The following is a 27924-nucleotide window of genomic DNA, read 5'->3' as shown; positions in this document are numbered from 1 at the left end:
TGTATCACAGATATTAGAGAGAGGTTTTTGTAGAGGCACACTCTTCTGTGTTCTTTGTGTTGGAATTATGCTTTATTTAAGTGAAAATAGTGTTTCTAGTCAATTAGTTGAGTTTCTTTCCATTCTTTTGGTATGCTGCACGTGTAGATACATTCAAGATTTATGAATCTGATTTGCATATTAAGCCCCTCCTTCCCCCGGGGGCTCTCGGGTGGAAACAATGACTATGAAACCAGTGACAAATCAAGTCTTTATTTCAATTAGTGCTGCAAAATTAATAACATTTTAATCACGATCCAAGATTTCTGTTTTTTTAATCAATTCTGATTCTGAATTGCTGGATTACTCTGAATTCTAAAGATGGATCTAAATTGCTTATTGCTTATATTTAGGTTTTGAGTTGTTGTTCTGTTCAGCTGCTCCTGTTAGGGGTCACCACAGTGGATTATATGATCTGCATATTTGATTTAGCACAGGTTTTATGCCACATGCCCTTCCTGACACAACCCGTCAATTTTTATCCAGGCTTTGGGACCAGCTCAGAGAGTGCACTGGCTTGTTCAACCCCCAGTGGCTGGGTTGGTTCCCTGCCCAGTAATGGAACCCAGGCCACGGCACTGAGAGCACAGGATCCTTAGCAGCAGAATCTTGACTTATATTCCTATAACTGTAGCTACTAAATATTTTGTTGTAGTCATTGAATATCTGTCTAGTTGCTTTTACAGTACAATTATTGTGCTGTCCAGAGCAAAATAACTATGATTATTATATTGCCCAGCAATAATTTCTATTAAGTAAGTAATGCTTAAACAAAAAATGCAAAAAATGGATTCAATGAAGTCGGACTGAACCATCAGCATCCAAAAACCGTAACACAGGGCACATATATTGCAAACAAATTAAGGTTAATTTTTGTCCTACTCTCTGTGAAACATCTGAGGTTCTTCATAGTTTCCAAGTTTCCTAAGGTAAGTGTTAAAGTGATATTAGAAGTGTGATCCTTTCTCTGTAGATATTGTGATAGAGAACCCTTTGCTGTCACTACTTATTTGGGTCTCACCATTATGAGTGCAGACTTTTTAGATTGTCAGGCAGATCATTTAAATTTTGAAAAGTAATCTTGTTCATCCAGGTTTCACTGAAACCCTAAAGGTCACAAGATGTTGCAATAAAACCCATTTTTTTAAACAAACTGTGTATCTGCTAATAATCTACCTACTCAGTCTATTTAAAAAAATAGGAAAAATAAAACAATATGAATAAGGTGAAGAAAAGGTTCTCTCAGGCATATAAGCTTCTGACAGGCCATTATCATAACTCATCCCCTGTGGCCCTTTAGTGTACAGTTCAGACTCAAAGGTGCTGTCAGAGACTCGTGAATCTTGTGCAAGGACGTGTCTCAGACAAAGGCCAGGAGAATGGGTTCTGTGGCCTTCATGCATGCAATGCTCCATTTGCTAATGGCCGGCGCCAATGTTAATCTGACATAAGCATCCTCTGTGTGTGTGTGTGTGTGTGTGTGTGTGTGTGTGTGTGTGTGTGTGTGTGTGTGTGTGTGTGTGTGTGTGTGTGTGTGTGTGTGTGTGTGTGTGTGTGTGTGTGTGTACGCACAAGTGCTCTGTTGAGCTAGGCAATATTTATCTTCACTGACACACCAATTAGTCCTCACCTCGCAGTTTCATTGAGGGCTATGAGACAATGGCTCTGTTGAGATCTACTATGCTGGGCCACACATAAATCAAATAGGCATAATAACATCCATAATGTCCTCTCAGTGATACATTAGACTGGTTAATAATGACTTAAATATTCAATTCTGTTTTATTAATTTGTGGAAGTTTTGAATTTTCAATTCAATTTTCTTTCGTTAGTATAAACATTCCTTGCCATACAGACCAAATAATTTCTTACATTTCAAAGTTCAAGTCTGCTCACAAATGTAACTGGTTTTGCTCATGGTACAGTAAATGGCATGTTCTTGTCTAAGATTTTGAATTGCAGCTTATTACACTTGTTTTTTATTTGGTACAGCTTTTGTATTACAGTAGCTGATATTTTATTAACATTCTTCATTATCGGATTTCCATGTGCAGTAATCTAACTCCGACTAGATTAGTAATTGAACTATAAAGTGAAAAAACAACAACAATCAGTCAAACAAAGAAATGATCCTAACTACAGGATGTTCACATTTAATTAACAATATATCTAAACATCCCTTAATGTTTAATTTTTTTTCCTAAACTGAGACATATTACAGTCCTTATTTTCTCAAATCAATATCTATAACCAAGTGACTAAAAAAAAGTGAACCTCTACGCCATCATAGGCTGCAAGGTGCACTGTCAAAGTGCAGTCAGAGACCTTTGGGATAAAAACACTTGCTTCTGTTTAGGTAAAATACAAACCCTCTGTCTAGCATTACAATCTTAGTGGCTAGACGATATTCAATATTTAAGCTTTTTCAAGGAAAGAGAACAATCGAGAGCTAACGTATTTTATGAGCACCTTGCAGTACTCTCTATTGATCTCCCTATGAATTAAAATCCAATGTGGCACAATATACGCTTCATTTAAGTCAGATATCTATAGATTCTTCTTTCTGCTCTTCCTAACAACTCTCTTAACTGTCTCCTTTCAAAGGTGAAATGATCTGTCTATAGCTTTCCACTCAGATGCGCTCTAAAGCATTCATCTCAACCAATGAATACATTCAAGGTTCTGCTCAGAATTTTGTTTTGTTCTAGTCTGGTACTAGTGCTATTACTGGATGGACAAAAATCTGTAAAATATTAACCTGGCCTCAAGTTCTATGCTACAGGATCATTAGGATTTATTTTGGTTTTGTTCTTTTTATTTGATCTTGTTTCTGTAGTGTGTACATACTACATACTACAGTATGACCCGGATTTTTTCTAAAAAACAAAAAACAAAAAATATTACAGTTGCAAGGCCAAAAGCACCAGTATAAAAATCATAGTTCCAGTGATCCGTCTCGAAAGATCCGTTGTTCTCTCTGAATAAATCAGGTATCTGACCTACTGCTGTTAGTCAGACAAACCATCTTTCTATATGAATAACAGGATGTTGGCATCTTTAACTAAAAACACTCACAATAGACAGAAGAATATTGAGACTGCTAATTGCTCGATATAAGAAATGAATTTTTCAGGTTCTGTGTTTCAATTTCCAAAGTGAAGTTAACAACCTTCATAGATACAGACAAAGTCAGTACTGTAGGTAAGTGAAGAGAAAGTAAAAATGGAAATGTTCCGTATGCAAAAAGATTAAGCCTAACTGAGGACACAAACAGCTCTGCTTGACAGCTGGCGGCTGAGCTTTGGCTCATCTTGGCAAGCTCTGGCCTTGCTGTCTACTGATATGCAAGAAACGTTCATCACTGGGAATGAGTTTTATGAAAAAGAGGAAAGAAATAAAAAAGGAACAGTTCATTGAGATTCATAACCATCTCTTTCCATATACTGTTACTTTTTGCAGTCAGTCCTAACTATTCAAATACCTTTCTGGTCCCGATGGTGCTTTTGTAAACCGGTGATAAAAGTTGGGTTCAACAGGTTTAAAGATAGTGACGCATTTGCCTTGACCGTAATTACAGCACATATGGTATATATAATGCACCAAAATCATTTCACCAAAATTATACAATATATAAAAGGAGCTTAAGCATGTCTAATACATTTAAAAAAAATAATGAATGCTGAAATGATGAGAAACTTGAATTTCTAGTCTCTAGCTTTCCACAGGAGGAAAATGCAGTATTTGATGAGACAGAGTGTGAAAGATGAAGCCCAACCGAGGGAGCAAATAGCACTGTCTCACAGTTTCAGGCAGGAGGTTAAAAGCATCCCCTGAATCACTGGCCTTGCTGTGTAATTGTGTTAAATGAGCCATTTAAACAAAACACTACAGCTATGAGACAGGATCAAATCTGGCAGTGTACTTCTCTTTAAGCAGCATTTCAATACAACATAGACAAACACCATAACGCGCACGAGTCAGAAAGAGATTTACGGTAGTTTTAGAACATGCATAATGCATTAAATAGCATAATCAGTCTTACACGAAGCTGAACAGATAAACACAGTGCTTTAGACCTCAGACTTCTATGTTTTAGAATTGCATTCGGTCATAAAAAGGATTCTGTGTATTAACCAGGTTAAAATGCTGTTTAATTACTTACCATGATTACATTGATAACCTGATGTAATATTCTGTAGAAGGTTAAATAACACCAACAATCAACAGTTAAGAACCTTTTATAATTGGTTTGAATTAAACTGAGTTACCAAACCAATATGACTAAAACCTCAAAATCTGAATGTCAGAAGTTTCTGTCATTTCACAGGCTGTCAGATATTTCACAGCGTGATTAAGGGAAAAAACCTGCTCTACTCGACCTACCATATGATGTCAAACGTTCTATTTACACTATAATATTCATTACATTTGATAATGTTAGTTCACAACATGGTTCACTACACTTACATACGCTTTAAAGTAAACAATATAAATTAGAGCTCTTGAAATGCTTGTCTAAATATGGACCTTCTCCTTGTCACCTGCTTGCCAAAAGTTTTTCTTTTAAATCGGCCTTTCCTTTTATTCTATCTCTCATCTTTGCCTCATCCACAGAGACATGAAAAAATGTAAATACGCAAAGAGACAAATCTCTTTTCAAACACATATTCAGCACACAACTTCTATTACGTTGAAAAAAAAAGAACACTTATTTTTCTTTTATTAATCTCCGTGTACACTAAGTAAACACTGCTCCAGTGTCTGAACTCATATCTACGCTTACCCTCAGAGAAGCTGATGAGACCAAGCAGGTGCAGCAGCTTGAGTGAGGTGCACACGATCACCACGATGCCCAGCGTCTGCAGCCCCTCTGTCTCCCATGCCGTGCCCAGCATGGTACCCTGCCCTGACTCATGCCAGCCCCCTGGCTCCTCCACCTCTGCGCTCCAGTTACCCAAAGCCCATGTGCCCTCCTCCACAGACTGGCATGGGCCCTGTACCCCAAGGCACCCACGTGTGCCACCCAGCTCCTGTCCCAAATCCAGTCTGCGTGGCCAGGGGAGAGTGCTCGAGATGACACCGGATAGAAAAGGCACAAGAAACAGGGGAGAAGAGGAGAGGAGAGTTTGACCCACTCTGCTGTGTTAGTTGTACTGTGCTCTTATTTGAGAGACTGTACTCAGGCGTTTAGTCTCAGCAAAGGGAGGGTTGGGAGCGAAAGAGAGGAGAGAGAGAGAAAGAGAGAGGGAGGGACAGAGGGAGGAAGCGAGGAAAGTAGAAGACTACAAGAGGGAACAGTGCAGTCGCACAGGCAATCCTGATCTGGTTAGCATGTACCAAAGGTATGATGCACTCTTTTCTGTTATTTCAATAGAAAAGTTTTGCAGTACATTGCAGTACAGCATGTATATCTATCTATCTATCTATCTATCTATCTATCTATCTATCTATCTATCTATCTATCTATCTATCTATGATTTGAGACTATTGATTTGAGCTTTTGAGAATAATCTATGCCTTGTTTGCCTAACCCAAATCTTAGTTGTTTGAATTTTGTATACAAAATCAAGTTATATGGAGATATAGATTCATTTACTTTAAAACCAATGATTTCATTGTGGTTGCCTCAGAAGCTAATACCCATCAATAGCCATTGACCATTTCCTAGAACACTTAACTACTGCCCCCTTCTGGTCATATAGATTTGCAGTTTTGTATTAGTTGTGTGTGAATGTGTATGTGTATGTAAGTGTATATAAGTGTGTGTGTATGTGTATATGGGTATGTGTATGTGTATGTGTTTTCTGTTCCAAGTGCAGAAATTGCATAGGCTTTAATATATAATTACAAATTTTGAAAATAAATAATGTATCACATGGTATGGCACAGTAATTAACTATACAGAATAAATAAGCTGTCTCTAATCTACATTATACAGCCAAAAGTATGTAGACACCTGACCATCACATGCAATCTAAGACATCAAAGGTATTCTTAAATGCTATCTGAAAAAATATTACATTTAAACTACTTATGGTAGACAGTTTGGTTTGGTAGACATTTTGCTAAAAAATGTAAATTTCCCTGTACAGTATGTATTGAGACTTTTGGGACAGCTTGTAGATCAAATGAAACTCTGTAGCTCTGAACTGAATAATCTGTAGACAGAAAGAATTCTCTTAAATACCTTTTACAACATATTTTTTGTAATACACGACACCTCTAGATTCTGTCCAACTCAAACTAAAGCTTTTCATGCATCAGACTTTCTACAGGTCTTAAACCTGTCAGGAAATGTCTTAGAGGTCTTATCTAAAATGTCACATGGAGTGGCAACGGAAAACTGTCCTGTCCTTGCACATGATACATCACGGGTTTAAAAAGTTGTTTTCTAATTAATAATGCTAAAGGAAGTGATGTTTAGATTTCAGAAGACTTTAAGAGTTCCATGGTAGTTGAACTCAATCCTTGGCGATTCTTTTAGTACTTACTCCAAAGAGGTTGGTAGGAGGAAGAAAGCTTTGTGCTATATCACCTACAGCTTAATATAGATAAAGATAGGAGGGAATAGTAATCATACCATGTAATCCATTTTTGATCACACAATCAACTGCAAAATCTACTAAACCCTATGCACTAAAATCCATTTGATTAAAAGGGAAGGGGAAATATCTAAACTCAAGGGTGACACAGTGATTCAGCGGCCTCACATTGTAGCTGTGATCTTACTTCTAAGGCAGTGCAGGCTTTAGGAAGAGCATCTGGTAGCATCTGTAGCAGTAATGCTGGCTTGACTGAGCAGAAAATCTTACCTCAGAATGCTCCAGCAATTTAAATTTTCAGATGAAATGGAACAAAGTTTCTCACACGATCTTCTTTCCTCCTCAGTGATAAAACTCACTGACTACTATCTAAAAGTATGCTACGGTAAAGTAGACTTTATTGCTCACATTTACTTCATCACGTTTAGAATTCTAGGTCTATTGGTAACTGTCTTACTTACAATCACACCAGTAACACATCAAGGCAACCAAGGAACAGGAAAGCTCAAGGCACTTCTTTTTTCATTTGCTTTTCATGAGGTACTGTATATGATGCTGAGTACATGTAAAAAAATAAAATCAATAAATTTTTATTTTATTGACAGACGGTAACAGATATAAAATACAGAATCCCTTCCATTAAACACAAGTTGGGCCAAACCAAAAGTTTCATGTCTGAAAATATTGGAAATTTACCAGACATCACATCCACATGCACACAGTGAGGATCACAGTAAAGGCAGGAAAAATAGTACAATCATAATTTTTTGAAAAGTTTTTATTTTATTTTATGTTATTTTATTTTATTTTTGTGGTTGTTATGTTTCACACTTGCTAATATAAACTTTCAGAACCAGTTGTTTGGAAGTGTTACAATAAAGAAACCCCTCCTGAGAGCATATAGCAAAACCTGGCACTTAAACTTCACCAAACTTATTCCAAATAAATTCCAAATAAATGCATTTAAGTACTTTTTTTTAATCTGGACTGTCAGGATTAGGACTTTCACTAACAAGCGCAGTTTAGTTTAATCTTTTTCCACACCATACTTCCAAATTATACCATTGAAAATTCATTAAAAGCACCCAGCTGTTTAGTGTCATGCTCTAAACTGGTACCTTTCTAAAATGAGAAACTGCTGTGCCACAAAAACATCATTCATCATATTGATGACAGCTACATGACATGAAAGAGAATCTATAATAGGGTCATTAAGCTGTGAGCAGACCAGTTGGGCAGTCTTATGGGACTAATTACATGCCACTCAGTAATACCTGTTATTCTATGCAAATAGGATGAAGTCTCCAGTATTTGGGAAACATTAAAATTAGCCTGTCATATTTATAAAAGCACCTGGCATGAAATGCGAGCAATTAAAGTCTATGATCTGTGGCTGCCCCGACCAGAGCTGCATACACAATGTGGAGCAAAAGAGAGAGAGACATCTCTCTCTCTCTCTCTCTCTCTCTCTCTCTCTCTCTCTCTCTCTCTCTCTCTCTCTCACACACACACACACACACACACACACACTCACATATGTTCTCTTGAAAAATTGTTTTTTATAAGCATAGCATATAGCTGTGAATGTTCTTCTTCTCCGGGTCTCCTAAAGACAGCAATTTCTAATGACACGTACAATTTATACTCATAGTTTCAATGTTTGGACAGTTTGCTACTTGAAACTTAAAGCTATAATTCTAATGATACCCATATTTAAGTTCTTTTTTACACACCTACACTTTATAGTCTACAGATATAGAAAAGTAATGATTTATAACTGCAGTGTATCCGATGTCACCCAAAAAAAGGGATGGTTCCCTTTTGAGTCTGGTTCCTCTCAAGGTTTCTTTCTCTTGTAACCTCAGGGTGTTTTTCTTTGCCAGCATTGCCTGTGGCTTGCTCATTATGGATTAATGGATAAATGTAAATTAAAGATTTTATATCCAGATGTCTGTATCGCTGCTTTGTGACATTATGAAAAGCATCATATGAACAACCCCTTCTCATTTCTGTAGTGCTTCTGTAGAGATAAATATTTGTGCTATTATTATTAGTTCAACTCTTTTAGTCTGCACTTGCACTTGATGTTTTGCTCTCGGTAGGATGACGAAGTGAACAAACTAAAGCTTCAACATTGTCCTGGTTCTGGAGAGCAGGAGACAGGGCTTGATAACAAAGACATGTTTCTCTATCTGTCTCAGCAGGACAGCCGAGGGAGACTGTCTTTGTGCTCTTCATAAAAAGCAGGCATGTGGAACAAATGAGACATGGAAGAAAAATGGCTGAAATAGCAAAGAATACCAGAGATTTTTAGAGAGGCAGCGTATCAAGATTTGTGCCTGCTGTGTATGAGGAACTAATCGCACACACATCACTAATACCTCCAACACACCTGCTGAATATGTGATTAACAATCAGCACACTGAATCAGCAACCGTGCGTCTCGGTTCAACTGATTTGCAGCAGGCAGACTCTGGGGAGATCTCTGATTGAAAGCTGAGCTTTCTGACAAAATTCCTCTGAATATTGAAACATATTCAGTGTTCATGTAAGTGAGATAAAATGCATATTAATTGTCAGTTGTGTATGAGAGAGGCCAGATATAAGATAGAAATGAAATATGGATGATATAAAGGCTTGCAGAGAGAGAGAGAGAGAGAGAGAGAGAGAGAGAGAGAGAGAGAGAGAGAGAGAGAGAGAGAGAGAGAGAGAGACGGACTATAAGTATTCTATACAGTTCTGGAAACTTATAAGTATAACTTATATATTAAAAATAATATATTACTCTGATTATTATTTTATTAATTCATTCGTTTTTTTTTGTCACGTCAAATAAACCATGTTGCATTTTATTGTGTAGCATTTTGTCTACTGTAAAAAACAGACCTCTTATAGAAGACTTTTTATTTACACAGACATCCAAAAATGTTAACAATGAAATGCAAAGATACAACAAACCACAACATAAGGCATGAACAGAAAACTAGTTTGAAATAGTTTTGCACTGATCCACTCGGTCTCAATACCATATTAATGAAAGTAGCATACGACCTGGAGAGTTAAAGCAGATACTAAGAAAAATGGGTAAAACTGGACAATTTCTGACATTCAGAATAAATTCAGAAATATGTCATTATGCGGGATTTAGAGTGTTAGACAGGACTAATTTGTTTCATGTGTGTTCTACAACATTAAACATCAATGTCAATTCAGAAAGGGAGAAAGTTTGAGCTGATATCATTTAGATTTTTTTTATTTTAGATATTGAATATATTTACATACAAAATTTGTCTAGTTTGGTTATGTGTGGAATGTTTAAATTATTGTTGGTATAAATGTGAACTCTGTATTCTCTTATATGTCCTAAGGACAGAAAAATCTTTACTCTTTTTGTGTAAAAATGATAATTGAACAAACATTTAGAAAACCAAACACAATGCATTTTTGCAAGCACCAGTCAATGTGCAGCACTGCGATGCTTTAATCAGACAGACTAAACAACCATAATGGCAGACATGCACGTACAATCATATACAAAAATAACTGCTGTGTTCACCTGACCGTCACAACACCAATCAGTCATGCTGGATCAATAGCCTGGCCATTTTCAATACACCCACAAACGCTAGACAAGTGTTCAAGTGAGCCTTTGTATCTATGTCACTAAGCAAGGTTACAGGCATCAGCAACACAACAAGCCTCCATGATTAGCAATGTTCAGGCTACATTACACGCATCAATCAACAATCTGAGGACAACCCTATTAGAGCTGGGGCTTAACTTTATTCAGAAGGACCTTGAACAACTATTTCATAATGGAGTAATCTGTTATGAATTTGACTGTTGTGGGAAATGAATTGCACTCCAGCACAGTTATGTGTTCAACTAAATCATCTCTGTGGGGCAAGAGCTGAATAAAAGTAGTGAGAGTTAAAAGGCAAAAGGAGGCAATGGGGTGTCCTTACAACAAAATGTGCTAAAACATTCAACAGCCTGCAGCTGATAGAGGTGTTGACAAGAGCTTGAAACATTATTCAGAATAACTGCTGCAAGAACACGAACCACTCAGCATGGCTAGCACTATCGCAAAAGCCATTCATACAGAAGAACTGCTTCATTGAGCTTTAAGATTAAAAAACATGTGGAACTCAATACCATGTCTGAATGTCGATAAGTTTCCTCCACCCGAACAAGTCTACTCCTTCTTCTTATTACTTATTTGTATGCCTCAAGCACGATGCCTTGACTTCAATCAGGATAGAAGCTACTGACGTTAGTCAGACATTTGACTTTAATTTCAGCATTTCACCGATTGGAACAATTCCAAAATCCCCAAATTTTAACATATTAAGATTACGAACATTAAGACTATGCAGCCAGCCACAACCTTATGGTTTAACTGCGTTTGATTTCTTCTAGTTTGAGCTGAGCCACAGAAGCAGCTGATATAAATGTAAAGTCAGCACAACGTATTACACTACAACTGTAGAGTAATAGATGGAAGTTCAATTCAATATACTGACCTAATTCTTTTGAACTGTCCAGTTTAATGGAGTTCCAGTTTGAGCAATTAAATTTCATTGGGGTGGGCTGTAGGTTTTATTATTTTATTAGACAAAAAAAAAAAGAAAAAGAAAAAAAAACGCTTCAAATTGTGCCCCATGCGTTTCATTATAATAAATTAAAGGAGGCCTAGTTCAATGATACAATGCGCAAATATGTTAAAAATACGATAATCAGACATATAATAGTCATACAGTTTAAGAGGGTTAAACTTTAAAATATGAAACGTCTTTAAAGAAATATCAGAAATGAATATTTATTATTTATTATATAATTATTATCTACTTTTATAAGCCATGTCTATTTTCCAGATCTTGATTTGAGTCATAATTTCAGTAGTTGTGATTCCACCAATATAGTAAATGTACTGTACTATTATTGAGATTGTCTACAGTATTTTTCTAATACTGGTTACAGTGATATCCAAAAAAAAAAAAGTCCTGTTAGAGCAAAAATACTTAGCAATAAAATGCAACCTCAAAAACATTGTTGTGGGAGTGCATAAGATTCTTTAGATTTGTGAATATAATAAAAAATAGTGAGCCCCAGATCTAGTAATATATAAAGAAAAGAAGTTGCTATGCACGGTTCATAAGAACAACAGAGACAGAAGAAAGCATGTGCTAAATACACATAATAACAAGGAAGCATGATAAAGTCTGTCCTGGCTGCCTTTATATCTCACCTGGAGTGAAACTGTGCTCCCTATGTGCTCAGAACTGTTGTAACTTTCTAATCAACCTGAGACTCTTCAAGCACACACTTCCACATAGTTTAGCTGTTGTGATTGTTTCATCAGGAGATGGTGTTTCTTTAAACCAATGGAACAAGGTTTAGTTGGAAGAGCTTGACAAACACATCCCCGACACAGGCTTTGGATTCTCTGTGGTCCCGACTAGAACATTAGATTACTCAAGATGAATAAATGTCCAGCAAATTTGTGAAATACAAATTCTAATAATGCAAGTTTGTGTAGGTGTTGTATTGAATTGTGGTTTTGTTGTCATGTTTATGATCAGCATGTACCCTGAATTTTGTAAATGTGCAAAAATATTGACTTACTGACAAAGATAATAGTCCTTAATCAACAAAAAATCATATGACATGCTCCATCTTCAAAATCGGTAAAGAATTCCACCAACAATCACATGGACATACCTTAATGTTTGCATGGCTGATAGAGATTAGTTTGGGGGAACTCGAGAACTTACACACTTTACTCAGAGTAAGCTTATTAGACTTTAATCACCTGGACAACAGATTAGAGACTAAACTGTTTACTACGCTGTGTAGCCCTAAACGCAGTCATGCATTCCACTAAAGCCCAATATTGATGTCCATTCATGGGTTTTACAGCATCTGCACAAGTTTAGATTACTTTTTAAAGAAACAGTGACAGTCTATTTGCTGAGAGTATTATTAGGTCATCTATCAAGGCAGCTATGTTGGTACAGCAAGAATTTTCTTCTTTGTTAGGATTCACACCTCTCAAAAATATTCCTGGATAAATCCTATCCCCTTAGAGAATGTTATGGTTTTTTTTAAAAGCTATATTTGTGTTAAAAAGAATAAACCTAATGAAATGTGAAACGAACAAATTCTGAAATGTCTGGACTGCAATATTAAACCGGTGCAAAAGAAGATGAAGTACCTGATCCCGGTTGAATGCTCAATTCTGATTGGTCAGAAGTTGTTGATCCATTTTCTTTAAAACTATGGTCAAATCTCAGGTTAACATTATTTTAGGATTTCTGAAGTAGTGACTTTTGAAAGTGCTGCATGGCAGATGCTGTACATGAGCTTTTTTAATTACTTATGTTATCTGTTGATATGTTGGCGGTATTGGATTAATATCATTCATTCATTCATTCATTCATTCGATTTCTACCGCTTATCCGAACTTCTCGGGTCACGGGGAGCCTGTGCCTATCTAAGGCATCATCAAAGCCTAACCCTAACCCAACCCATCGCAGGGCACACACACACACACACACACACACACTCCCATTCACTCACACACTACAGACAATTTTCCAGAGATGCCAATCAACCTACCATGCATGTCTTTGGACTGGGGGAGGAAACCAGAGTACCTGGAGGAAACCCCCGAGGCACGGGGAGAACATGCAAACTCCGAACACACAAGGCGGGAATCGAACCCCCAACCCTGGAGGTGTGAGGCAAACGTACTAACCACTAAGCCACCGTGCCCACCAGGATTAATATTAGTGAACTGCAAAAGGGCAGTGGAGGCTCAATTGGTGGCTCAAGTGGGTAAGGCTCTGGGTTGCTGATGGGAAGATTGGGGTTCTATCCCCAGCTCTGTCAAGCTGCCACTGTATCATGTCTGACCTCCAATTTTGGGTATATGATGAAAGAATTACACTGTGCTATAATGTATATATGACAAAATTCTTCAGTGTCAAGTTACATAAAAGATTAAAATAGCAAAGTCTTTCCAGTTTCTTTGTAAAATGTCTTATTAACAGAAAGGAAAAAAGAGAGTGAGGAAAAAGTATGGTGTTAACACAATGCACAAATACAGCATGATTTTTCCATTAGGAAAGTCTTCACAAACAGCATTAAAGAAATTGTAGAGGAGCTACATCCTACCGTATATGGATAAGCAAATGATATCTGCAGAATGCAGAAGCTCACTGGGACAACAAGATGGATGACAAAGTAGAAATTACTGTTTGGAGAAAGACTGCATACTCCAGCAGAATTTAATAACAGGCAAAAGTCTGTCATTTCACTTAATGTTATACGTGTGCACATGATAATAAATTGTAAAACATTATTAGCTGCCTACACACTTAATTAGGTTTATGTCTCAAAGTGCACGCTCATAAATGACGAATGCAAATCTGTAAGGAACAAATAAAACATGAATATGAGCTGCTTTTTCTCAAACATAAATCCTAGAAAATTAGCATGATTTATGAAAATGGTCTGCATTGTTTTTTCATGAGTAAATCCATTATAATGACAAAGCAGTGGTAAAATGAATTAGCTGTCTTAATCAATAGCATATGAAATTTCTTGTGAATCAATTATCGATCTTTATAATTCTATGAATTGAATAAGCATAAGTATCTTTTTTTTGTCGTCGTCCTCATGCATCACTGAATATCATGTGTGAAATTCTACAAAATGGGTTTCTTCAAAAAAAAAATCAACGTGTGTGTGTGTGTGTGTGTGTGTGTGTGTGTGTGTGTGTGTGTGTAAGAAAAAACAAATGTTCTGATAAATTGTCAATAAACTGTGCTGATAAATTGTATCTGGAGAACTAGATTCTAGATTTTCATATATTCATTTATCTGTATTAAACTACTATGTTTTCATTAGGTTTGTGTAACAAAAAACACTGGTTACATTTTACTGTAGCTCCATCTAATGGGCTTACAAGATAACGCAGCTTAATTCTATTTTCACCATGTAATGAGGGGTTTACATGTCATGTGTGATACAGAGCTGCATGTCATGTCATGTGTGATACAGAGCTGCATGAATGCTGCATATATAGCAGGTACAATCATGTTTTATAATGATTTATACAGATAAACAGATTTATTTATTTATTTATTTTAGTTTTGTAATAAATATGATGCTCATATGTATTAGATCTATAAAGAAAATTATATTCACTGCATAGTCAGTAGTAGTAGTAGTAGATGTTCCAGCTCCAGTTGGATTCCGCTTCATGTGGATTTCGCACGGTCAAAGAGGAGATGCCATCTATGTGTGTTGTTTGAGGACAACAACCTCCTCATCAACACACAACTGTCAGATTGTATATTTATAATCACACCCTCCAGTGTCACCCAAATGAGGATGAGGTTCCCTTTTGAGTCTGGTTCCTCTCCAGGTTTCTTCCTTTACCATCTAAGGGAGTTTTTCCTTGTTCACGGTCTCCTTAGTCACCTCAGGCTTGCTCATTGAGGATTAATACAAACACATTTAAATATTGCATATAATATTAATATTAATTATTTAATATTAATATATCAATATTAAAGTATATTAATATTTAAATTGAAACGAGTTTTATACAATATTTAGTATATTTACCAGATCATTCATTGCACTGAAAATTTATATGGATAAAACCACCAAGTGGCCATAAGGGAGCACTGCGTTAATAATAAAAACTATTATTAGTTGTCTACAATGTGACAATGATCCTGACAGTAAAATACTTATTTTTGGATATTTATTTATAAATTTCCGACAGATCTGCTACTGAAACGTATCTTTCCCCCAGCATGTACAGTGCTTAAACCTGCTTGCTGGATCCAAAACATCTCCCAGTTTCAGTCATTTATAGCTTTGGTTTGGATTGGCTTAGTGTCCCTACCTACTGTGTGTGGAAAATCTGTAGTATGCATGCATGAAGAAGTGTCAGTCTTGACCTACACAATATGTGAATGAACAGCAGATGGTTACCCAGTAGCCTGACAAGAGACTGATTGGTGACTGTGATCTTATTTTTGGTTTCACTCTGATTCACACACAAAGCAACACCTCTTTGATTTTCTATTTTTCTGGAGAATCTTATCATGTCAAGTTGAAATAACATGCCTCCTGGACCAAATGATAGATATGGTTGTGTGACTGAAGTGCTCTGACTGTTATCAAAACTCAATAAGGTTTCTTAAATAATATGATAAATTTCACCCAATCAAGGGTGAAATGGTTTTGTATTGAGCAATGTTGCATTTGTGATTAAAGTTTACAGCACAGGTGGGATTGTAATCATAATTGAATGAATGAATGAATTGGGGGCTTTATCATCGCCACATATACATCGTTGCACAGTGGAATTAATTTCTTCTCATATCCCAACTGAAAAGGTTGGGGTTGGAGCACAGGGGCAGCTATGATACAGTGCCCCTGGCGCACGGAGGGTTAAAGGCCTTGCTCAAGGGCCCAACAGTAGCAGCTTGGCGGTGCTGGGTCTTGAACCATGGTCCACTGGTCAACAACCCAGAGCTTTAACCACTTGAGCCACCACTGCGCCATTGTACCAATCATAGAGAATAAAAAGAACAAAAGATGTATTTAAACAATCATATAGACCAGAACCAACATTACCAGAACATCCAGAACATGCATGCTTCTCAGAAGATCACTGTTGTATCATTATAGTCAAATAAAATATTTTCTGATTAAGTAATAAGAAATGTGACAAGATGCCACAAAATATTAAGTGTAATTTCTCCATCTGCATCACAAATCCCACCACCTGCTACATCCGGCTATTGCTACTTATTCATAAGCAGTTTGTCACTTGGACATTCAGAAAGTTTTCATACAGGGTCAATGTTCTGCTCTTAAAACTTGTTAAAATAACTTTCAATGATGTGGGCCTTATTCAAAAACTAGACTCATTTAAATTATGAATATGTTAAAACAATAAATAAACTTAAAAAAAATGTAACTGGTCATCTATACCACTACCAAAGCTTCTACAAATATCCCACAGAGCCAATGGACTGAAAGCAAGGGCCATGTTTAAAGGCTCATCTCCGTCCTCATCTCATCACCTGTCATATCAGCAGTGTTTTGGTGACACTGCCGTCACTCAGTGTCACTCCTCCGGAGAGCGCCATCAGAGTGAAGAGAGCCATTTCAACACAGTGGCTATTTTTATCAACAATAAACAAGAGCAACGAAGAACCAAAATTTCTCTTTAAGATATTCCTAAAGTTTTTCTAAAGGAATATATATATATTAGTGCACACTGTAGGAGCCTTACGCTTCTTTTTTAGATGCATAGCTAAACGAATTAGTGTAATTACCTTGTCTCATCCGGTCACCAGATCATTATAGCATCTTCATATAAATGCCATGATACTTCTGCAAATGAAGTGTCTCACACATTGGAGCGAGTCACATACTACACAATATATAGTCCTTAAACCTTAAAGCACTAGACTGACATATCGATCAGAATCTAATTAAAAAACAAAACTAAAAATACATAACTAAATAAAATATAGTAAAAAAAAACTGACTGTGCTAATTGCTGTTGTAATAAAGGGGTCATTTCATCTGTATTTTACTGATCAGCCATAACATTAAAACCCATTGTCAGGTGACTTGAATAACATTGATTATTTTATTACAGCCGTACCTGTCATGGGGTTGGATATATTAAGCAGAACGTGAACAGTCAGTTCTAAAAGCTGAGGTGTTGTAAGTGGGAAAAATGCAAGCGTAAGGATCTGAGTGACTTTGACCATGACTAAAGTGCGATAGACGACTTGGGTCAGAGCATCTCCAAAACAGCAGGTCTTCTGGAGTGTTCCTGGCATGCAGTAATTAATCCCTAAACAACTGGTGAACTGGTGAAAGGACCCCGGGTACCTAAGGATCACCAATGCTCATGGTCAGCTGCTGTAGCTGGAAAAGGTAAAGTTGTCTATAATAGAAAGATATCAGAACACACAAAACATAGCAGTGTACAGGGCTGTACAGGGCTACAGTGTACACAATATTAGCCATGTGGATTTAATATTATGGCTGATCAGTTTATTATACACCATATTCTGTATAGTCCAGACAGAATATTCAGAGCACAACAATCCATGTTGTTTGAGATAGATCTGAACATGTATGCTCCATAATTAAATACCTTATCAAAGTTAAGCGTCTAGATTACTTTATTCCAATTAAAGAAGATTGAATTGACCTACTTTGATTCATGGTAGGATTATGCTAATGGAACTTGGCAAACTAATCATTTTAAAGTGTAATGTATTGAAGCATTAATGGTTACAGAGATAAGAAGAAAAAAAGGAAAGAAAAGAAATTACCCATTTTAAAAATTGACCGGTCTGTGCATGTAAATGCCTAGTCGATTCATCATCCTCTGTATATCCCTGCTTAATTAAACTGGCACTGGACTATATCAACTCCACACCAGTCTGGCACATGGCCTGTTATTCTGCACTAAAATTGCACGTTGGTTATTTCAAGTAATTCAAGTAGTGAACTAAAAGATTAAAATAAAATTTAAAAAAGCTGTGAGGATCAATGACAAGAACACAGTTATATACAAAGATGTCCCATAGAGACAAAATTCTTAGAAAAAAGTAAGCCTTTTTCGAGATTTTCAATTTCCTCTACAGTATGACAGCACACAGTTTCTTACAAAGTCCTTCATGAGCTGAACAGGTTTGGCTGTAGGGAACTTCAGACTTTCTACTGAACTGTACAAAACAGCTGCTGTGACAATAATAAAGTAACAGTTAAACATCCAGTATTAATGTTACTGTACAACAAGGTGCTAAATACATTTACCTGAAGTAATTATGAGTCCCATATGGCTACACTTTCTATTGATTATTTCAACCATTATTCTGTCAACCTAAGTTCTGATTAAAAAAGAAAAGCTTAGTAAAGTTTAAACTAGATATAATGTTCTCCATAACAGGAATTGGATGTTTGCTAGCAAGTCTACTGTACATTGATTCTTGTTTCTTTTCATGTGTTTTCAGGACTGTGACCAGTTATAGTACCTTGATGCCTTTTTGAAGTGTGTCTTCTTCAAATAACACACACACACACATATACATATATATTACACCACTCACATTTTTGTAAATATTTTATTATATATTTTCATGTGACAGCACTGAAGAAATGGCACGTTGCTACAATGTACAGTAGCGAGTGTACAGGTTGTATAACAGTGCAAATTTACTGTCCCCTCAGCATAATTACACACAGCCATTAATATCTAAACCACAAAATTGAGTACACCCCTAAGTGAAAATGTCCAAATTGGGCCCAAAGTGTCAATATTTTGTGCGGCCATCTGCCTTAACATGCCTAAGAAGGTTAACCCTCAGCTTTTTTACTGTAGCAAGGCAGTGGTTGTCTTGGAGGTGTGTTTGGGGTCGTTATCATATTGGAATACTGCTCTGCGTCCCAGTCTCCAGAGGGAGGGGATCATGCTCTGCTTCAGTATGTCTCAGTACATGTTGGCATTCATGATTGCCCAAATGAACTGTAGCTCCTCAGTGCTGGCAGCTATCATGCAGCTCCAGACCATGACACTCCCACCACCATTGACCGTAGGCAAGACACACATATGTATGGTCTCGGCCACTGTGCTGCAGCTCACTTTCAGGCTGTTGGCTACACCTTTTTATGTCAGCAGCAATTCTTTTTTCAGATCCTAAGAGAGTTTTTCACCACGAGGGCCATGTTGACTTCCAGTGACCAGTATGAGAGAGTAAGAGTGATAAAACCAAATTTAACACACCTACTCCCCATTCACACCTGAGACCTTGTAACACTAACGAGTCACATGACACTGGGGAGAGAAAATGGCTAATTGGACATTGGCAATTTGGACATTTTCACTTAGGGGTGTACTCACTTTTGTGGCCAGCGGTTTAGACATTAATGGCTGTACGTTGGATTAATTTTAGGAGACAGTAAATTTACACTGTTATACAAGCTGTACACTCACTAATTTATATTGTAGCGACGTGTCATTTCTTCAGTGTTGTCACATGAAAAGATATAATAAAATATTTACAAAAATGTGAGGGGTGTACTCACTTCTGTGAGATAATGTTAATAAGGATCACCAATGCTCATGGTCAGCTGATGTAGCGGAAAAAGGTAAAGTTGGCTATAATAGAAAGATATCAGAACACACAAGGCTAACATAGCAGTGTCAGAGCTACACAATATTAGCCATGTGGTTTTAATATTATGGTTGATCAGTTTATTACACACCATATTCTGTATAGTCCAGACAGAATATTCAGAGCACAGCAATCCATGTTGTGTGAGATTGATCTGAACATGTATGTTCCATAATTAAATACCTAGTCAAAACCTAATATATATATTTCATATATATATGAAAACGTGATACAAATACAGATTACAAGATACTCAAAGCTCCAAGCAAGTCGTTTTAAGATAAATAGATCTCAAATAGATACAAGATAAACAAGATTTTAACAGTGTAAGAATTGAATATCTTACACATTCGGGAGGAATCAACGATAATTTTTATCACTTTTTTATCCCAGCCCAATCCCCAATTGTTTTTTAAGGATCTTTTTCTAATTGGTTTACATTACACAGGTCAAATTCAAACTAATTTTATGGTATTTATAAACACAACTTCACATCTCAGGACATTGTCCCTTTTAACCTATGTTGGTTGTTTGAGAACTTTTTGAGAAGGTTTTGCTGAAATTAGAAACAATTGTGTTCGTTTGTAGCTGGATTGTTAAATATCTGGTGAGTGTTTTGTAATTTTAGAATTTTTAACCGTTTTTTTTTTCATTTCATTATTTGTATTACTTTTACATCTAGCAAAAAGACACAGAGCCTAACTAGCCTGTAGATAACATATATAACAGAGAGACATGTTTGCTGTATATAAACTCTAAATATAGAAATCCTAAGACAACATTAACAAACCCAACAGTCCTGTTTTTAAGCAGCATGTTGTCGGAGACTGTTCAACATAACAGGTTATACATAACAGGTAGCCATGTGGTTGCAGAATGAGCGATTCACACATTCAAAATAAGAACTTCCTTGCTGTGATTGCAGTATTCTTTCGCACAAAACAGCTTGTGCACAATTTAAAGAAGCAGAGATGCTTATGCCCAACTGCAAACAAGACATTTATGACAAAGAAAAGCTGATACAAAGCTGCAGTACAGAAGAACTTTCCTTTACTCTGTGGTTTTTCTTGATAGTTAATTACCAAACTATAGTACAGTATGATAGTACAGAAACAGCTGCCATTTACCCTTATTATCTTTTAACAACACAACTAACACCAAAAAATACTACAATTCCACAATTACATAGAACTGAAACACAAGTGTTTTTGGTGCCAAATGTTTTCTCTGAGAACGTTTGCAATTTTTCCAGTTTTGATCATATGGTTACAAAAGCATATAATACAATTAGTACTTATTATACAACAATACCACATTAGACGCGTGTTATAATTTCAAGCAAACAGTATGTCATTCAAATAAAATAAAAAAAACTGATGCCAGAAACATTTACATCTTTGATCTTAATCAATGAGATGAAAACAAAACAAACAAGAAGCTTTAAGAGTCTAAGACACACCTGTTGACTCTGTTCATCTGTATGTTAAATTGACTTCACTTTGCACAGCTGTCATTTCTAACTATTAGTAAAGCTACAGAAAGGAAACAGAACTAAACACTTACTTCAAAGTGTGAATAGTAATCACATTAGCAAAAACCAAGACCCTTTGCCACTTTTTTTTTTGCTTACCATCGTAGCTTGCCTCTAAAAGTCCAAACTGTTCCAGAACCTTTACAAAGAGAACAACGACCACCAGCACAGCGATCATCTCCAACCCCTCCAAGTTCATGGTGCTGACTGAGTCATGTCATGTTGTGAGCACAGCTATGGACACAGAACACTCTGCTGTGAACTACATGTAGAGACTCTGTCTCTTCACATCCTCAGTGAATACAGAGGAGAGGAGAAAAGGAGGAGAGGAGGAGAGATGGGGAGGGGCAGAGCTGGAAAAGGAGCAGGGAGGGCAAGGTGGAGTGATGGAGAAGACAAAGACTAAATAGATAAAGCTAAAGGGGATGAGAGAAAGTGATAAGGGATCTTTAGACAGGTATTAGGTAGGAGGAAATGAACAAAAGGATGAAAGACTATTTTTCCCCTCCCTGTGTAATATTCCACAATAAAGTAGATGTTTCTGGAGAGTTTATCTTTTGCCAACGGACACACAGAGAACACGATAATTCTTCAGTCCATCTCCTGAGACCTGGTGTCAGACAATACACAGGGTGTATAGCTCTGAAGCTCTACACACCTCAGGACGCTGTCACATCGAGCATCTGTTACCAAGGAAACAAGGTCCTGAAACAAATACAGTAAGGATCCATGCTAGACATGATGGCTGTTCCCAAAATATTGTACTACACTTCATGCCAATCTCACTATTATTCAGCATTCTTGTGGGAATCACAAAGTAATATGGAGTGCAACAGTTGTGTATTTAAACATGAAGCTAAAAACAAAAATGAGAGTAAAACACATTTTTAAAGGCAGTGTAGCAAACTGGACACTTTTGTCTTGCATTAAACATGTGTTCAAGTCTCTCTTAGAAGGTTGGGGCAAAAGTTAAAAGGACAGCTCATTCTTCTTCAGTGCTGATATAATCATGCTATTCTGCTGGATTTGATTACGGCAACAGTCCGTTGATTCCTCTGCTAATAAAGCTGGATTAATGCAATTAAATCAGCAGCAACCTTACCTGATTGCCTCAAGGTCAAGCTGTCAGACATGATTATTTAATCTCTTCCTGTAACAAAAAGGTTGTGAATACTAAGCGATAGGAGCATTTCTGAGTAGCAGAAGAAGGATGCTCTTGATACTACGAGAGCTACCTTTGACAGAAAAGCAAATTAAAATGTGAAACTTATATTAGCTACAAATCAAATGCTCTTTTTACTTCACAAGCATCAAGGAAAAGAAAGCACCCTTCAGGCTCTGGGGGTCACCATGACTTACCCAAAAAAGGGGGGTTTATGTGACACTGAGAGCTAAAATTACCCACCATTAAATATCCTTCAGTCTGATAAGGATGGTTCAAAAGCAGAACACATTCCCTTGGTTCATCTTTATAACTTGTTTTGAATGGTTTGTTGATTATTTACAGATCGCTTTATCATTAGCACAATTAATAATTGTGAATTTAACGAGTTTGTGATATGCAACTTTTAAGGGGGAAAATCTTTTTACCGTGCAGAGCTTCTATTAAATGATATATTCACAATGCTGCTTTTTCCACACTTTTATCCCCCTGCAATTTCTCTCACCAATCATGTGCAATTGGGAATGACCTGGGTTTTGATTGCTATCATTAAGTGCTCCCATTGTATTCAATTATCCTCTCTATGGTTTTAGAGTCATAAACAAGTTCATGCTCAGCACAGTTTTTTTTTTTACTCAGAAGAACATTTTTGTGCAACTGGCCACAGTTCTAAAGACACAATGTAGTTCACTGTATGAAGAAATAAACTCTTTATCCTATACACAATGTCTTGACGTGATTGTTCACATTTTATCATCACTTTACACAAGTATGAAAAGAACCCAACATGTACAAGTACACAAACACACACTGTTATGTCGTGAGTGATTGCACCATGCAGCTACACAAAGCCTGCCATCAGGGTCCTTATCTATATTTAGAGTGAGCCCAGCTGCCACAAATAAAACTGTAACAGATAGCTCCATAATCACGATACCCACAAGTGTAGCATTTTTGCCACAGTTTGTTCCCCTATTAGTGAAAAACAACCATACTTTGAGTAGCATTTCAAAAAATCTCACAATTCACTGAGCCAATGATGAAATGATGGTTAAGTAACAGGTCTGCATCTTGTACTTTTCTTATCAGAGCCAATACTCATCTTAGCAAAATATGATGTATGTGCTTGTGTATATTTGAACAAATTTTGTCCCCATCACAAATCTACCAGATACTATACTGAATATTATGATTTCAATCAGATATTTTGTTACAGTTGCAAATATACATTATTTGTTTTATATTAATAAGGATAACTATTATAAATGCAGTAACCATAACCTTACATAGCAATGACTATATATTCATAGCAACAGAATGTCTAATCTCAGTCACTGAATATCCATCCATCCATCCATCCATCCATCCATCCATCCATCCATCCATCAATCCATCCATCCATCAGTTACTTTAGCCAATCCACCAAGGAAGGAAACCTGACAAGCTGGAAGAAACCCTTGCAAACAAGAGTTGAAAAATGGTATACTCTCCTTCTCCTGTCAATCACAATGATAACAGCCATGAATAACATGGGTGCATGTGGAAGAGAACAGATAGTGTTTTCCTCCACGTGCGTTATGCTGCTTGTGACTTGATTTGATTGCATAATTTAATAAATAATGATGTTAAAAAAGCTTATTTCTAGTATTGAACATGAGAGTGAGATGATTGTTTTTAAATCATAATATTACAATGGCTACCAGATTTAATATGCAAATGAAGGCCATGCAAGAATGTTTTTTTTGTTTTGTTTTTTGCATGCGAAGCAAAATAATATAATCTGGATGTGGTTAAATGTTGATTGGGTTAAATGTATAACTTTTTTGGCTTTTCTTGTTGTGCCTTGTATTCACCATTTTCTATTGAATACAGTATAGGAAATAGTGACTAATCGTAAATAAAGATTTTAATGTTCATCTCTTAATATTCTGCAATGAACCGAGGTGTCAAGAATAAATGCAAAACAACATCAACTTCTTTTATAGTCTTTGTTTTGATTTAAATCACAACACAACCATTTCAATAAATAGAGCTACTGTAATTATTCCGCCTTCAGTGTGTAGCTGAATTACCACTGAATGCTTCATACCTGATAAATGTCTCAGTAATCACATGGAGTTACTGGTGCTAAAGTTAATTAATATCCGCTGCTGTGTTTATGTTCCTTACAGCCTAACAAATATAATAAATGCATGGGGTTTTTTTTTGTTCAACAAATAAGTCTTATGTAAATCCATATTTGATTAATAGTGGCTTGTTGAGTAAATGTAAAAAAAAAAAAGGTAATTTCTATACATATACTTTCATCAAAACTCATTACGCATTAAGCGTCTCATCTCAGCAAACCTTAAGGAACTTGTGTGGCTAGACATAGTTCTGCTGCCCTCAACTGGACAATAAGGCTCAATAAGAGCACTGCATACTTTATACTGTAGTTTTTACATTAATACTGCATACTTCTTATACTGTACTTCCTACACTGTATAACAGCCTATGGACTCTTTCACTGGAATGGAGACACACAATATATTAACAACGTAAATGAAAACACATGACTAATAAAACACGCTGAATTATTAAAAAAAAAAAGGTTTGGGTAGGAGAGATGCTATTTTCCTGCGAATGCTTGTTTGAGAGAGTTTCAGCACAGGAATATAAACAGGAATCTTACTCTTCAGGAATAATGTGAGATTTTGACACTGTTAAAAGATAGATTGTTTGTTCAGATAGGAGCCATGCAGTAGTAATTCAGTTTCATCTCTGTCATCTCTCTGAAGAAGCACAAGGAAGGGTTTTTTCTTGTATTAATATGGGGCATTTTGCACAATAGCTGGATGATATGGTCATTCTGCACAATAGCTGGATGATATGGTCATTCTGCACAATAGCTGGATGATATGGTCATAATTTCAGAGATGATTCAGTTTCCTAATGGTAGGTGGGTTGTTGAGTCTAAATTGCCCCTAGATGTGAGTGAAATTTGGATTGAATGTGAACATGGTGACCTGCAATGTACTGGTGACCAGTCAGAGGGTGCAGTGTTCATCACAGGGTTTACCTGCTCCTCAGCCACAGTTCCCGATGAAAGCAAAAAGTATGCTTTTTCCTTACTTGGTTAAGATACTGCCTTATGTATTTTTTTAAATGTATTAAAAATGTAACCAACCAATATATCACATATGAAGACCTTTGCAGTGACTCATGAAAGTGAAATGGTCACCTCTGTAAATACAATGTTGAACACCTGATACAAGCTGTTCCATCCAAGGACATATGTTTTTTAGTTCCCCTTTCTCCCTATTTCTCTCTCTTTCCTGTTTTTCCTCTCTCTCTTTTTCCCACAAGCAGGAAGTAATAGTTTACCTGACGCCAATGATTGGTGAGCTGATGTGATTGGAGGAGAAGAGGAAGCTGTGGAGATTTAAGCCTCACCATTGCACAGAGCAGTGTGTGTTGTGTCTTTCCTACAACCCTAAAAGTGGTTGTTTGAGTTTCTCCCAACTGTTCTTATGTTAACCATCTTGTTGTACAGGTTGCCTACTATAAGAAAACTGATTTTCTTTGTAAGTTAACTCTTGTGTATATACTTTTGGTATTTCTTTACCTATTAAGTTTATGTTAATTCTTTGGGAAGGGATTTGTAGAGAGGTGGGTGCCATTTTCTTTCATATGTTGTTTTCTCTTGTTTAAGCTAGTTTGGGAGTTAGCTTATTATTGTAAGTTTTTTCTTTTGTAGTCTAGTTTCTTACTAAAAGTTAGAGGGTTTATGTTTGTTATTTTGGCCTTACTGCCTCTTGAAGCATTGAAATCCTCCCACATTTGGACAAAAGAAGTTTTTTTTTAATATTGACTTGCCTTTAGTCTTTGTTAAAAGCCTTGGGGTTAGGAATTGAACCTTTCTGCCTCCACACATCACACCATTTTTATTGTTACTCGTTCCCCCAACACTAGACTAGCTAGGGATGTGACACAAGCTAAGAGGGCAAATGAATTGTCGGACAACGTGTAACAGGATCAAATCATCAAGAGCCAGCTTTAGACCGTGCTCAGTGAAAAAGAATGAGGAAGGGCTTTAGTCAGTGAGAACTGTCTAAGAAGCTGAGGTCACTCAGAGGTTCTGTGTGGTAAGAGAACCTGGCAGAACAACAACCACCACCTCTGAAGAACAACACCAGTCAGGTCTTAATAGAAGTGGGGCCACACTGTACACAGACCAGTAAAAGACACATTGGTATTAAACATGTCTTCCAGAAACGTTATTTTAACCACAGCAACTTGTGCAGCAATCACAGAATGAATGATGCTTTGGAAGTTTTTTAAAAAATATTTCTTTCTGCATAATACTATTATTTTTTTCACTTTTCCAAAACTATTGAATCAAAAATGCTTCTTCTTACCAACGTTGTGTAACAATAGCAATATTCTCCAAAAAGCATATTTTGATGTAATTTATCACAAGAATAATATTATATTGTCATACAGTAGGCATGTTTGTACTGTAACAGCTGTAGCCATATTTCATTTTATTTGTAGACGTTTATTCCCAGCAGCAGTTCATAACCTTAGATTTTGGTGGAGCAGAAGAACATTAACAATGACATAGCGGAAACAAGTTTTTTTTTTCATTAAGCTGAGAGACTGTTACACTGGGTGAGGCACACGTAGAAGGCTAATATCATTAACCAGATTTCAGCAAAATCTCCAGGCATTGGAAAAGAGAGACACGCAATAATGCACATATACATCTTTAGTATATACAGAACCTACTTCATAAAACTCCACTTCTATATTTTCAATATAGACTTGAGTCCAAAGATCTGAGTGAACTAGTGAAAATTCTTTTATTTTGCATTTATTCTTTTCTAATCTCAGTTAACAATTTACTTTACAAATGATAATACTGACAGCCCCTTTTGATGTCCTCTTTTTTCTTTAATGACAGTGAGCACTCGCACTAGCATGGACTCTATAGGTTTATGCAACACATTTAATTTTAGCTCAAATCCATTGGAGTGTCACCTGATCACAACACATCTATCACAACATATCTAACCTCAGACCCACAACGGACAATCCCGAGACCACCAGCGGGCAAACTTACCTAACGTTTATCCTAGTTTCCCACCTTGTTTATTCTCACCTTTTTTGGGTTATTTCATTAGACACACTATTTAGGTTCCTGTATCTTTATCTAGCCTTTGTTATCATGTCATGTTTGTTGCTTTGCCAGCAACAGTCTTGTCCCTGAAGTCTATTGCTTGCTGCATTTTCCTGCTATATTCCACTGTTTTTTGTTCCATTTGCACTGAAATACGTCTCTGGCTTTATCTCCATTACGTGTAGAATGTGAGAAGAAACCAAGTAATAGTACAGAACCTTGAATTATATACTCAAGATATGGAAAATCTTTTGTCTTTGTTCTCA

At 36.5% G+C, this 27924-nt stretch overlaps 1 protein-coding gene across 5 annotated transcripts in view; it reads right to left on the bottom strand.

Moving 5' to 3' along the window:
• Positions 1-27924, bottom strand: part of kcnip4a (potassium voltage-gated channel interacting protein 4a) — a 115113-nt gene that overhangs the window by 26563 nt on the left and 60626 nt on the right. Inside the window, exon 1 of one of the 5 annotated variants that reach the window (XM_027169274.2) lies at positions 4823-5211. The exons of the other annotated variants lie outside the window; for them this stretch is intronic. Coding sequence (XP_027025075.1) covers positions 4823-4934 — 112 coding nt within the window. The 5' untranslated portion in view covers positions 4935-5211. Of the gene's footprint in view, positions 1-4822; positions 5212-27924 lie in introns of those variants that run through there. 5 annotated transcript variants of the gene reach the window in all.

The sequence above is a fragment of the Tachysurus fulvidraco genome, chromosome 1 (genome assembly GCF_022655615.1).
Source record: "Tachysurus fulvidraco isolate hzauxx_2018 chromosome 1, HZAU_PFXX_2.0, whole genome shotgun sequence".
Lineage (NCBI taxonomy): Eukaryota > Metazoa > Chordata > Actinopteri > Siluriformes > Bagridae > Tachysurus > Tachysurus fulvidraco.
This window is presented reverse-complemented; position numbering and strand designations above follow the sequence as displayed.